The sequence below is a fragment of the Papilio machaon genome, chromosome 14, assembly GCF_912999745.1.
Source record: "Papilio machaon chromosome 14, ilPapMach1.1, whole genome shotgun sequence".
NCBI classification, from domain to species: domain Eukaryota; kingdom Metazoa; phylum Arthropoda; class Insecta; order Lepidoptera; family Papilionidae; genus Papilio; species Papilio machaon.
In genome coordinates this window covers 3,245,944-3,260,342 of record NC_059999.1, presented here as the reverse complement: position 1 = coordinate 3,260,342, position 14,399 = coordinate 3,245,944, and the positions used below count along the sequence as shown (strand labels likewise).

The window sequence follows — 14,399 nt, the reverse complement described above, 5'->3', positions numbered from 1 at the left end:
CACCTACAATCCAATCGCGCTCGGTAAGTTTCGTCGGGATTATCGTAGACCTAGGCACGTTCTTGACTTTCAAGACGATGCAATTACTATCGCCCAGGCTAAGCTCAAACATCACAAACAGATCACACGCCGCAGTCGATGTCGGCTGCGGCAATCATTCTCGCGATACGGCCTGATAGCAGGCAGGTTTTCTCCTATTAATAGTAGAAGCGTTGCTGGAGTTTCTTCCGCCACTTCTTCTCCCAGCGCTAACGCTTTCCGAAGTGGTAGTAATGTTAGCTGTATTAATAATAGCAATCAGATAATAGCAACCGATCAAGCCGAGGTTCGGCCCTCTCGGGCACCCTTGAATCGGAATGCTAAACGCGTAATGAGTGACAGCCCAAGCCGAGGTCCCTTCTCGGGGGCCCTTGCGCCCAGTCACTCTATGGAGCGTCCACCGAAGCGACCTAAGAGCTCGGTGACCTCCCAATCCGGTAATAATAACGAAGTAACAGCCCGAGCCGAGGCTCCTGAGGGAGCCCTCGAGCCTAGTTACTCTTAAACGAGGTTTAGGCTAAGCGCCATCTGCGCCCGGCCACCTCAAGCCCGGTGAAACTGTAAATGCCTCCTCAAGGCAAACAGTGACTACTCAGTCACAAAAAAAAAAAAAAACTGACGTCTCTCGGCAGAAGAAACTGACTGTTTTAATTCTAACATAAGCCAAAAAGGCGTCGAAAAATAACTAGATTAGAACTAGATAGTCTTTTATTCCATCGAAGTTATTTAAAGAGGGACAAAGTCGCGTATTTCCACTAGTATCAGTATAAAACGATAGTAAATCCCGGGTCGTCCACCGAGATACGCGTTCACAATTAGGCGGCCCAATTCGAGTCAACATAAGTAGCGTTAAGCAAACAAACTGAATAACATCCTTTCGGGAGCGATGAACGTCGACCGCTCATAGCTTACACTGACCGCTTTTATTTATAATCGAAGCACACAATAAATCCATACTGTTCACTCTATTAACAATTATTTTGTCAAATAGCAAATTTATAAACAAATAATTTTACCTTATCATTTATCTCTATCAGTGGTAGACGCCAGCAACAACAACATTAGTTGCACGAATTGGCCGGCTCGCCCGGTGACATACCACGACCAAACAGAAGACAGGCGTGAAGTGGAGTAATTCCAGGTTTCGTCTGATGAGTGTGTTGCCGGAGGCCTAATTTTAGTCTTCTTCCCCTTCCTACCCTTTTCTTATAAGGAAAGGATGGGAAGGGGAGGTGGATATGCATAGGAAGGTTAAATATTTTCTTTTTGTGCGTCTCCTCTTTCGTCGATTGAGGGTAGGCAACGCATCTGCAATTGTGAATGTCTATAGGCAGCGTTCGCTTCTCTATTTCGGCGAGTTCAGTTGGCCGCTAGCTCATTTTATGGCATAAAAAAAATCTACTGTAAAGTGGACGCACCGTTAAATAATATCTAGGTTTTGAATACCTGTATAGGAACAATAGACACCCGTGTCAGTCTCTGAACTGAACAGAGATACGCAAACGTGTACTTATAAATAGTAGTTACGACGATTGAAATTAAACTCTCCTTTATATTAATTTCGAGCATATAAATGTGTAATTCTTTAAAATAACCATAAAATTATAAATTAAAGAGTAATGAATTGTAAATAAATGCATATCGAGAAAGCGCATACATTGAGATAAAACACACATAAATATGTGGAATAAACGAAAAAAAGTGAATTGATTGCCTCCTCCCGTACGTAAACATGTCCGCCGCCCTGCGCCCTCGTAAACTGTAAGCGGATATTTTAACCGCATCGATATTTAATATTTATAGCGACACAGACATCCAATATCGACGTACGATTTACAACTTACAACCTCTCACTAATTGATTAGAAGTTCCTTGTAATGACCCCAAGTGTAAGAATTAAATACTTCATTGTTTTATATTTTAATGCGTTTTTTTACAGTTTTACAGAAAGCGATAATTACACAGAATCCTAAATTTTCAAATGGATAATTTAACTATTAATTTTTTTTTGAATTTTAAGCTAAAAACCATTGTATTGAAAAATGTACAAGCAAGATGTATCTGTTAATACTAATATTATAAGCAGAAATGATTTAATTATTTGATGATAATTAGAAAATTTCTGAATCTATTATAAGAATCTTTCACCTACAAAACATTTTCCATTAGAGTACATTGGCCAACTGGGAGACTAATATTTTTCATGACAGATAACACCACGACTCTTAGTAACCGAACAGAAATTAAATTCTAATAGAGGGTTGTTACAGAGAGGACGAAGGCAAATCCGCAGTTTAATTACGGAATATAAAAATAAGGACGTACCTTGCAACTTGTAAATAACTATAATATTGAGTGTTATAACTTTCCGGTAGGTAGAAACGTTTTGGTGTAACAGTTACCAGAACGCATTAGTCAGGTTTCTCACCTCGAGCTTACATATTGTTGGCGGGCATTTAAAGCGGCGTAAAGCGAAGGCGATAAATCCGGCGCGGGACGCCTACGACCCTTCAAACACGTATTAATATTTAATTGTAGGCGCGATATCATCAAGGCGCATAACTAACTATTAATAAACTGTATTGTTGACGTGAATTATCCTCATAACTCTACTCAACGAGCCCAGTTAACTCCCGGGTGGGTATTCTCAAACCATTCGACATTCATATAATTTATTTTCGTTATACGTAAATCCAGATATTAGTAGTTATTTACATATAATTTGTAGAATAGGACATACACTGAAACGCGGCCTGCCTTAGCGTGAATTTCCACTGCTGCTACACCTCTAAAACATATCTTTCTCATTCTCCTTGAAAGAAAAAACAGAGATAACGATATGTTTTTGTACAGGTGTTGTACAGTGGAAATTCACGGTTATTAGGGGATAGGTATGAAGCTGGTACATCTCACTCATCAGCCGAAATGCAAAAGCATAAATATCCACTTCCGCGGACTGCGGTGCTCTGAGATCCTGTTACAACAGTTATTGTGTATTTCTTAAAAACTTTTCTACGGAAAACTATCAACACATAGTTATTAATAATTTTAAAATCAGTATTATTAAAATAATAGTAAATAAATAATTTAGATTAATAATGAATAATTATTATAATGTCTTAGGCAAAGACTATATTCGATTTTCAAATATCATATGACAGATAAAAAAATGATTTACGTTGCTAATAAATTCAATTTATGCACGTTTCCTCACCGTTCAAGAACGAATAAAATGCTAATATGGTCAAAGAATCTATAATTTTTTATTTTTTTTTGATAAAATTTTATTTATAGAGATATCGTAAAATTACCACTCGATCACGAATTCAAATGAATTAATATTTAATACTAATGACAGCTGGATATAGACAAATAATATGACCAAGCAATATTTTGTAGTTTTAAAAAACACTTTTGAATTAGATAACCTAGTCGTAGTTACTGCGTAGAAAAATCTCTCTCAGAAGAGCTTACTATTGTTTTAATTTAAAAATTTAATACTTTTAAAGTAAAAAAAATGTTGCCAGAATAACGTCCCTGTAAAGCGCTAGAGTATGTCGCCTCGGGAAATTCTGGAGTCCAATAAACGTTATAAATAATAAAGTACCTATCGTGTGAGACTTGTCATAGGTAACAACAACTTACATTATCTGTTATAAGTTCGAGTAATAAAAAATAAATACGTTCGTATGTCGAAGTAACCGTAGATCACTTTTATTGGTTCTTGTAAATAAAAAGAGCAAGTATCCGGTGTGATCGGACCTAACGTGTTGTCGTATATTTATTATAATTAGCCCTCGGCCGGCGGCGCGGCGCTCCGCTCTCAGCGATCATGTGGCGAGACCATCAAATGCTTAAACTGTTTATTAAGAACTAATAATATTTGCATAATCGTGTTCAGAAACTATCGTCTATATGAAATTTAATATTAATCGCCCATTAAAATTGGAAATTAGCCTTAAGTTCAGGTTATTGTGATATTCGACTTCGATAGTTTATTGATTATGTATGATTTAGATTCATTCGTTTTCCGCTATGATAATATTTTGTCATGTTTTAATAGAAATTATTTTATTTAATTGGCCATATCAAATCATTAGTTAAGTTAAAAACTTTAGAAACAATTAAAAAGAATTAACACGAATATTTTCCAGAAGAAATTTTATTTTTATATACATTGACTTAATATTAAGCTTCCAGCAGAGACCTGTGTATAGTTATGTCATCAAATGTTTGTATCAAAAGACTTGCAGGTTACTTTCGCTCGAAGTACACGTCGGCAAAGCCTTTACATTCTGTGGAAACTACTTTAGAAGACCCTTTTACAGTTATAGGCAATTAAGTGCTTAAGCGACCCAAAACCTTAGAATAACCTATTTTTTGCTTATTAAGAGATCTTTCATTACAAAAGTCACGAAAACTTTAATCCAAACAAACAACATCGATTATTTTAAAACTACATTCACATTAAGTTCATTTAATAAAAACAAAACTTATAAGTAAGACTAATCGAGCTGATAACAACGGGTTATATGACTCTTATCTGTCAAATAAGACCCTTGAAGGTGTAGGGATCGTGCAGAATTGCAAAAAAGAAATATGAAAGTGGCAAAAGCTTGGTCCAGCGCAGCACGGCGTGGCTTTGCGCGACTAAATCACAATAAAAGTCCAGCGAGACGCCTGCGTGGCCGCGGAGGCTCTGTCAGGAGTTATGATTGCCGCAGGACGGCCGTAAACATCACACTGCTTTGTATGGTGTGCCCTCTTTACACTCATTATTTTTATTTAAGATTTTTCACATTACTATTCCGCTCATTGAACTTGAATTTTGGACCAACGATTTATCTATATTAAAAAGAGGTTAACTAAGTAATTAATATAAGCAATTTCGAAACACATCACGACCATTCACAGATCAATATTTTTATAATTTACATTTGTATTCGATAAAAATGTACTAAACAATTACAAAATATAAATTACAACTGTTTTGATAACAATAATTTGTTCCATTACATTAAAATATATTTGATGGGGCATTTGTATCGGAAATGGGACGTTTAAAGAGTAAGGTAATGGTGGCCCTACAAGGCAGTGGTGGGCGAGGAGGGAAGAGGGGGGGAGCGTGGTGTCCCGCGCAGCGTGCGATAAGGCAGGGCGCCGCGGGGTCCCTAGACCTCCAACATGGTTCAACCACTGAATATGTTAATGTGGACATACCATCTCTTACACCACAAATTCTTACTATTCTACATCTAAGCTTTACCTTCTATATTTTCTTTTATAAAGGACGATTAATATAGTAAAAGCCCAAATTATTGTACGTACTGCTTGTTAAGAAGTAATTACCAAAATTATGTTTTAAAAATTTTGCCCTGAGCATCATAACAATTTCAAAATCTATGTCAATTATTATAAATTAGCTTAATATTAACAAAGTCATGTCCACGCTACACTGTCTTGGCTCTGGGGTCCGGTGCACCGTGTAAATAATAATTAATTTTATTGTAAATGCTTATATTTTATTGCGGGATTTGTCAACAGAGTGCGCGATGTATTTTGTTGGCTGAGATATTTATTGTTGCTTACTTAACGTAATGCTTAAATGGCTACACTGGCGTACGTGAATGAGGCAACACAGGAACATTAGTTCGCATTTGATTGGTTATCTAAAATTTATTATCTTTGCAGCTGTTCCTGTAACATTGATGTTAGAAACCTTTCATATTGTATCTAAAAACATAGTTCTGATGTTATATGCGATTATTAAATAACGCACTTACGTATTGTTTTTATTACGGCCTATTTACATAATCGTAAATGAAACGAGAGAACATATTTCTTAGAACAACTTTTTCGGATTAAAGTCCATCCGCTTAACAAAAATCACGTTAAAATAAAATACATAACTAAACATAGTCTACATATCATTTTATATGATGATATAATTATAAAGGCTAATTAAAAACAAATAATTTCAGAAAATCACACTTGAATATTAATTTACCTTACATTTCGATGGGTCCTATGTATAAGGGCCAAAGTAACAAATTGATGATTTTTACTTTTATGTGTTAAAAGCTACGTCTTAGTTTAGGTAACAACATGCACTACACAAAATACACATTTATTTAAATGTTATTTTTTGCTGAAGTTAAAGGGCTTATGCGGTCTGTTTTCCTATATGGATGAAACTTTGAGAGCCTCTCCTGAAAAGTTGTAAATTTTCACATTGGGCCTTATTCGTAGGAGCCATCGATTTATATACTTCATCAGGCTTATCCACCATTACTCTAACGGTAGCTTATTAGTAACAATATTAGCATACCTCATGTCTCACATCGTTTACAAACAGCAGTAGGTACTAGAATATGTGAATATCTTTGCGTTTTAAGTCTGGTTTCGCCCTTGGTTTACTCCGCCGTGTGAGCATCTTACCTATAGCCCATTACAATATCTATGGCTAATTAATAGCTTGTTTGACTTTGTACACTGTAAATATGTTACTTCAATCTTTATAAGGTTGCTGAGATTTACTCACAAAATGACTTGAAACACTAACTAGCCTTGAACAATGAACTTTTCACAAAAATTTAATTACTCTTAAGGAAAATTGTATATAAACTCACAATACGAATAAAAAGCCTCAGTATGTGTCTATGAACTGAATTTATGTTGTAAAAATCCACTCATTTCAGCGCTATCTATATAAAAGAAAGTCGTGTTAGTTACACTATTTATAACTCAAGAACGGCTGAATCGAGTTGACTGAAAATTGGTGGGCAGGTAGCTTAGAACCAGGAAACGGTCATAGGATAATTTTTACCCCGTTGTCTATATTTTATTCCGCTCGGACGGAGTCGCGGGTAAAAGCTAGTTTTGAATAATATTCATCAAACAGTGTGACTATGATAATGAAATTAATATGGGAAATATTTTACAGGAATTCATTATATGTTTTTTTGTTTTACAAATACTACACAATAAATATAGTCAAAGTACAACTTTCATTATCGTAAAATACATTTTCAAAATAGAAAAAAAAGTTACTCCTTTTAGATGGTCTTCAAAGGAAAATAAAGTATAATCAAAAGAATAAAAAGCAAGAACAATTCGTTATCAATTTGACTGACTGATACCTATCATAAGGAAGTTAGTTCCTTTTTTAAAGGTTTGTGGTCACCCTACACGCGACAGCTTGAATCGTTCGACTGTAAAGACTCGCGATGAGTTCTTTTACGAGGCGATTTCGATTCAAATTCAATTTAGTTTAGAGAGTCGTCAATCGTAAACCTTTGACCCAAACGCCCCCACTCAGTCTTATCTTACTGCCTGATATCTGGTATTTATTGATTCCAATAAAACACTTCAATTGTAATTGCAAAGGTACGAAAGAACGGACTTAGGTCTTCTGTTATTTTGCAGTATCGTGACAATAAATTATTTCTATATATTTTACACTCCAACTTCAAAATCTTTTATCAAAAATGTTCAAAAGATGGTAAAGCTTGAATATAAATAATGCTAAAAAGTTGTGCAGTTCCCAGTGTAATAAAGCAATCGCTGCGAGACGTCATCGTCACCAACATGTGTAGTGTGTATAGTCCTTTATCTTACAGCCACCGGCGAAGCAGCCCAGGCCCACTGTTTTTTAAACTAAGCGTTAGTTAAACGCGGTTTAAAAAGTCACGGAGAGTTTGTCTATGAATACTTTAAACGTAAAACTACTCGTGTAAATTGTAACGGCCATGTTTATTCACTCACTACTCATTTGGTGCTTTCACATCTTCTTTTTAGTTCTTTTCTCATTCTTTCTATTCATGTGCCTTTGATTTTGATGTTCTTGATGGATTATTACTTGATATATACTTTTTAAAAATATGAAGTCATACAACTATGGATACAAGAATTTAATATTTAGTTTTTTTCTTAAACTAAAGAGTTACCTAACCGACAATGTATTAATAAACTAAACCTTTATACCCAATAGATGTAAGATTTTAAACAAAGTAAGTTATTTTTATAACAAATATGTTGAAGTTAACGAATTATGTTGGTATCGGGCGGTAAACAGTGGAACACTGCCGATGACAGATCTTAAACAGCACCCCTCATTACCGACTCTTATAAACAACACTGAATACTTACAACATACCAAAATATCATAAAAAAACTTACATACAACAAGCAATTTTACACTTTAATCTCTACACAATAGCAGTTATTATAGCAACGCATTATATCAAAGCGAATTATGAACGGGATTCACAATAGTATCTTTAAGACGAAGATACAGCTATTATTAGGTGCTAGCGTGATTATTTGACAGTTTGAAAACGTTTACAGATTGTAGGTATATTGAGGGGTAATCTGGTTTCCTGCTTTTAATATAAACACTGTTTTGTGGAAAACATTTTTTAAAAATAATAGGTATTTTGCTGTAGATGTGCTGTTTCCAGCACAATTGATTATCCTAACAATTAGATTACACTACAAAAATTCAGAAAATAATTGAACGCCGCTAAATTGAATGTTAGTCATTTATTAAACGATCAATAAAATAATATAAAATTTCGCAATCAATACAATTACAGAAGAAAACCTCTTAACTGACTCCATTCCATTTAGCATATCCCTCACATAGTTGTATCAAAGCTGTGAACAATTGTTCTGGTGGTAAATCAATTTCATTAGGTACTTCAGCTTCTCTTTTCTTTCGGCCGTATGATGCAAATGTTTGAGGTCGTTTTATCCCTGCATTCAATACAAACGTTGATTGTGGTACATTAGCCGCGCTGTAAGCATGCTTAGACTTCACAGCTTGCACTATCAAGCAAAGCAAGTAACCACCAAATGCGAGAAACGCTAAAGTTGTTAGGGACATCGAAAATATGTTACTTATTTTACTAACTTCTTTCTTATATCCATCTTCGTAATCTGTACGTTTGATAGGTGATCGTAAAGACATTGCTTGAGCTCCGAAGGTTTCAATGAACGTTGGTTCTATTACAGTAATGTTATCCGTTGTTGAAACTTCTTGTAAAGAATTCTTTATTCGTAAAAGCTTGTCTATAGGTAGTTCATTGAGGACTTGAATTTCTTCAGTCGTCATTTCGGCAAATGTAAAGTGAAATATTATAATAAAATATATAAATAATGTAGGAACTAACACAGTCATGATGCTCACAGTTTTGAATTAAAACTGGCGTACTATGATGACAGATCTTCATGGTCTACGAAGCGAGATAGTTATCTAACGGTTGGAAGCAGGTAAACTGGGACAAAAATATAGGAAAAATAACGTTTTAACACTTCACTATGTGATTAGAAATAAATAACAGTTCTCTGGTATTTTTAGAAATCACCAAGATTTCATCTAAATCAGTCCAGTCGTTTAGAAACATGTAGGGGTTTATAAAGAATAAAAAAAAAAATACTTTAACAAACGTCGAGAAATACATAAAGTTAAAATAGATTGGCTTACTAGAGATTCTGACTTTGATGTTTAAAAACTTTACAATAGTTTTGCAAATGTATCATTTCGTAAATACAAGTTTAAAACAATAGATCTGCTCGCTGTACAACTACTTTCTGTTCGTCACTTCACTTGTTTGTATACGGTATGATTCAAAATGTAAAAATTACTTACTTTTACTATTGTAAACAATTGATTAAAACTTTAAACTAGACATCTATAAAAATTAAAGGTATTTTAAGTACAAAGCGAAGGCATTGGAAGGCCGGGGATATTTTATCTCGGATAAGTAAAAGGAGAAGAGAACATAATCCATGCCGGAAAATCACAAGGAGCGCAATGAAGGGAGGAATGGAAATTGTTCCCATAGTTATGATTTGGTAAGACAACGCCATCTAGCGTCGACGAACTAATAGCCAAAATGTATAATTTGTAATATTTGAAATAGAAAAAACATAGGCAACAAAATAAAAAACACATAAAAACACATCATGTATCAATATATGAAGACTGTAATTAGTTATGAATTTAATGGTCTACTGCGACGGTTGCGTTTGCGCAGTCGTAGCCATTACGTCGAGAAACGAACCGTGCGTTTTGAACATCTCCACGCTCATTGTGTTCTCGGCCTTCTCCCCAAGATGGCGTCAGGTTCTCTGTTTCTTTTTATTATTTTAGTACCGCTAACTTTAGCCGATGAAAACTATAGAAGGGAAGGTTTTCTTGACAAATTGAGCACAGGAATGAAATTTGCACATGACTTTCTCGGTAAGTTGCGAGACTTTCTTTTGCCACATATGAAATTTAATACACATATAGTAAGTTTACGGTTGCTGCATGTTAGGTGTTACGGTGGTTAAATAGAATTTAAAATTTTCACTAACATTTTTTTCTTTTATTTTTTGTATAAAAGTAAGTATAACTTAAGGTTAAATTAACCAAGGAGACTTTACATCATTACGGCTACATAGCACAGTTCAAACACTAATATTAAAATGAAATCATGCGATTATCCGCAGGCGCTTCTATCACAGTCCAAAAAATTTTCAATAATAAAACAATAATGGCCAACAACTTCTAACAAATTAACGATTTTTTATATTAGAAAATACCTAATACATAATCTACGTTAATCCTAAAACTAGTATAAAATAATTCATTTCTGTACTTTTAAAATTACAGGTTCGGAGTCAGTAGCATTAAAAGTTGCCGATTTCGTAGTTCGAGCATTTAATACAGTTAACACTCCGAGTCCACATAGAAAACAACCACCAAATATGGCGTCAAATGAAGAGAGCAAAAGCGAAGAAAATTCACAAGAGGATCGACCGAGCGAAGCTTCAAATCCCATGTCACCGTTGCGACATGTAATTCGTCTATTGGGACTTCAACCAAACCAAATCAGCGCAGTAGCTGTAAATGCTCTAGTCTTTGTGGCTCAAATGGTAAGTAGGTACTCTAGGTTCTAGGTCCTCTACGTGTTAATAATTCGTAGAATATATTACCCATCTTAATACTATGTGTCAACACTAAAACGTGGTTCTATTTGTCTCTACAAAATTAGACATTATGGGAATACTAGCTGTCGCCCGCGACTCTTTCCGCGCGAAATTAAAACAAAAATGTTCTTCCAGACCATGCTATACCAAATGTCATCGAGATCCATGCAGTCGTTCTTAAGATACCTTCAAATAAACATCCATCCATCCATCTAAACATTCGTATGATATTTGTAAGATTATAAAATTCATGATACAATTTGATTTCAGATTTCAACGTTCTTAACTGGCACCCGAAGACCAGGCAGACCAAATCGTTCTGATGATCCCACAACATGGATTCTGAATAAAAATTCTCGGAGACTGCAAGATCTCATTGCAACGGCTAAAAAAGAATCTCTACCAGATCTAATAGAACAAATGATACAAAAACAAGAATCCACAGAAGAAACAAGCTGTATACGTTTATTAGTTTGTAAAATAACGCCTTTTATAAATAAAATGCAAAATACTGTTTTCGGTGTAGACGATCCAAACGACAATTCTAAGGAAACTTTAGGCGCCGCTTTTTTATATCGCCACCTACCGACATCAGAAGAAATTAATAATCGTAGCGATTTGTGCGAGAGACGACACAAGAATTGCAATTTGAATGAATAGTTATATAATATAATTGGTATTATACTAGTAGACAGTCTAAAATCGTTTCCAAGTATTTATTTTTAGCCTTCGTTGTATTAATATTTTTTATAGTTCACAAAAAAAAAGTTTTGCAATATTTATCAATAGTATTTAAGTACGAATCATATAATATGAAATGATACTTACTTTTAAAGTTACTAAAAATAAAGTTTGATCCATATAGCACCGCCATGTTACTGTCCTTAAAATTCCTGAAATGTACGCAAATTAAACTTTATAATAGAGTTCATGTTTTTACCAATAGTTTATGTACTTGTAAATATTATATTCGACCTTCACGATATTTAAACTAATATATAAGATATGTGGCAGTATTATTAATCAATCAGTCGTACGCAGGCGGTCGCCTGAGCTTTCCAATGGCCGCGCAACTTTCTTCATGTACCTATTTACGTTTTATGTAACGCCTCTCACATCCACAGCCACAGCGAACCACTATTACCTAATTATTGCATCACCTCTCACTATGACACATTAGTCTCTTTGTCTCTATTATCACTTTAACAAGCTGTTACAATTACATTGATTAACTTAGGACTAATACAATTTACCATTTTCCCCAATGATGAAACAAAGACGATAAAATACCCATAGCGTGGGTAGATTTAACTTAACCGTGAGTTTAGATTCATTCTCTCAAAAAAAAAAAAAAAAAAACTACAGGTGATGGAAAATCAATCCAATATTTTACGGCCTCTACTTATTTAAACGTAATTCTTTTGTCGATCATTGGAAAAACTATGTTCCTCCAAATATGCAGACGTCATTTGTATCTTTGAATCCGATTTGATAATAAAATCTAATTTCATACAAAAGATCTAGCTAAGTTGCTTAACAAGTAAATAGATGTCACAAGACAAAATGAATGTTGTGTAAAAATAACCCTTCTCATATCTATATTTTTAAATAACTACATCTGATGGACCTCCCGCCGAGCAGTCTCATGGGGCAGACGTGTTACATCATAATATTACGCAAATTAAATATTTAGACAGTCGATTTGTTGCCGGATATTAACCTTTGATTATATAATATCAGAAATACTGTCGAAAGACACTCATAGCAATATATCATCAACTTTGTTTCTAGTTATATTTAAAAATACATGGGACATAGTATTCATTTGACAGTCGCTTTGGTGAACTTAGTGTAGCACTTTTAATGAGTTTCGTTTCATGTTCACAAGTAATATTTTGTTATCCATTAAAGTTGAATAAAACTAACTATCGATATATACATGCATATATTCACAATTTCATACAAAATCAAAGGTAAAATGTGGCACCACGTCAAGTATTTATTAATACCCCATTGTTAATTTTGGGATCAGAACATGTAGTGACTACTGGTGTCAACCTACAGCGCCATACCAACAGTCTTAATCTTACTAATATTATAATGTGAAAGTTTAGATGGATGGATGAACTAATGGATGTTGGTTAGAAGCTATCTTAAGAACGGCTGAACAGATCTCGCTGAAATTTGGTGTAGAAGTAGACTGGAGTTGCTGGCGTCAGCTACGATAGTTGAATAAAAAACCACTAAAATGTATACTTAATAACCATTTTTTGCACTTAACCCATTTTGTCTCGTTTAATGAATGTAACTACTAGGGAGACATGACTATTTTAAGCCATGGATATAAAGCTGGAACTTTTAACAACGGACACGCCAGTTAAGTCGATTTGGGGTTGCACGCCATCTCTTGTCAAACAAGGAATTATTAAAATCGTTGTCATTTCGTTATCGCTAATAAACCGTTCCCAAAGGTGCGGGCTCCATGGAGGGTGGGAAGCTGGGGAAATGAAACCTTCTAAGACAGGCTATGGATAAAACAAGGCCAACTCAAAACAAAGCAAAGGCGACTGGTTCATTCCACGCCTCCACAAGCCAACCTGTAAAAGCAGGTCCGAGCAAAAGCTCAGCAACAACATCCAAAGGTGGCGGCAAAGCCTCGGCCAACCCAACACCTACAACATCAGCGGATGCGCAGAACAACGAAGCGGCACCAACAGCACCAGTTATGGCGCCGCCCTCGCCACCGCAAAGAATCGATGACGACCTATCAGCTGCCTGGCAGGTAGTCTCCAGACGAGCTAAGGACAAAGCACCGAAGCGTAATCTGGAGCCAACCAAGACCGGGACCACCGGAGAGGAACCTGCTGGCAAGCCAAAAAAATGGAAGCGGCCTACCAAGCTCCAACGGTACAGAGCAGCTCAACTCAAGGCACAGAAGGGTGAACTACCTAGGGTTACAGAGTCGCCAATCCCAGATCAGGTGTCGCCCCAAGCTGGACCTAGTGGCCAATGTGCAACTGGTTCAGGTCGTAGACCTCCAGAGCCGACCACTATCTCTGGCAAGGGAACGGCCCCTGTGAAAGGAAAGGCGCCTCAGCGACCTGGTAAGGAAACCCGAGCCGGAAAAAGAGCTTTGAATAGTTCAACGTCGCCGAGAGGAGACCATAAAAAACAGAAGGTTGAAAGACCTTCCAGAACAACAGCTATCAGCTACAGTGACGCAGTATCCTCCGACCTAAAAGTAGCGGTTACCTGCGCACGATCCGGCAACCTAACCAGGGAGATAGCTAATACCTTTATAAAAAACATGACGCAAGCCATGGTCAAGGTCGCGTGGAAGCCAGAAGGCGGAAGTAGTGACCAAATGCCGGTTTTCGTCACCAGAC

General features: G+C 35.7%; 2 protein-coding genes across 2 annotated transcripts; one reads left to right on the top strand and one right to left on the bottom strand.

Moving 5' to 3' along the window:
* Window positions 1–8,644: 8,644 nt before the first annotated feature.
* On the bottom strand, window positions 8,645–9,217 carry LOC123721672. The gene has a single exon (XM_045681082.1). The coding sequence runs from the start codon at window positions 9,215–9,217 to the stop codon at window positions 8,645–8,647; it is 573 nt and encodes a 190-aa protein (XP_045537038.1).
* Window positions 9,218–10,147: 930 nt separating this feature from the next.
* On the top strand, window positions 10,148–11,673 carry LOC106719791. Its single transcript, XM_014514233.2, has 3 exons — window positions 10,148–10,282; window positions 10,697–10,959; window positions 11,284–11,673. The coding sequence occupies exons 1-3, from the start codon at window positions 10,156–10,158 to the stop codon at window positions 11,671–11,673; spliced, it is 780 nt and encodes a 259-aa protein (XP_014369719.2). The 5' UTR covers window positions 10,148–10,155.
* Window positions 11,674–14,399: the final 2,726 nt, after the last annotated feature.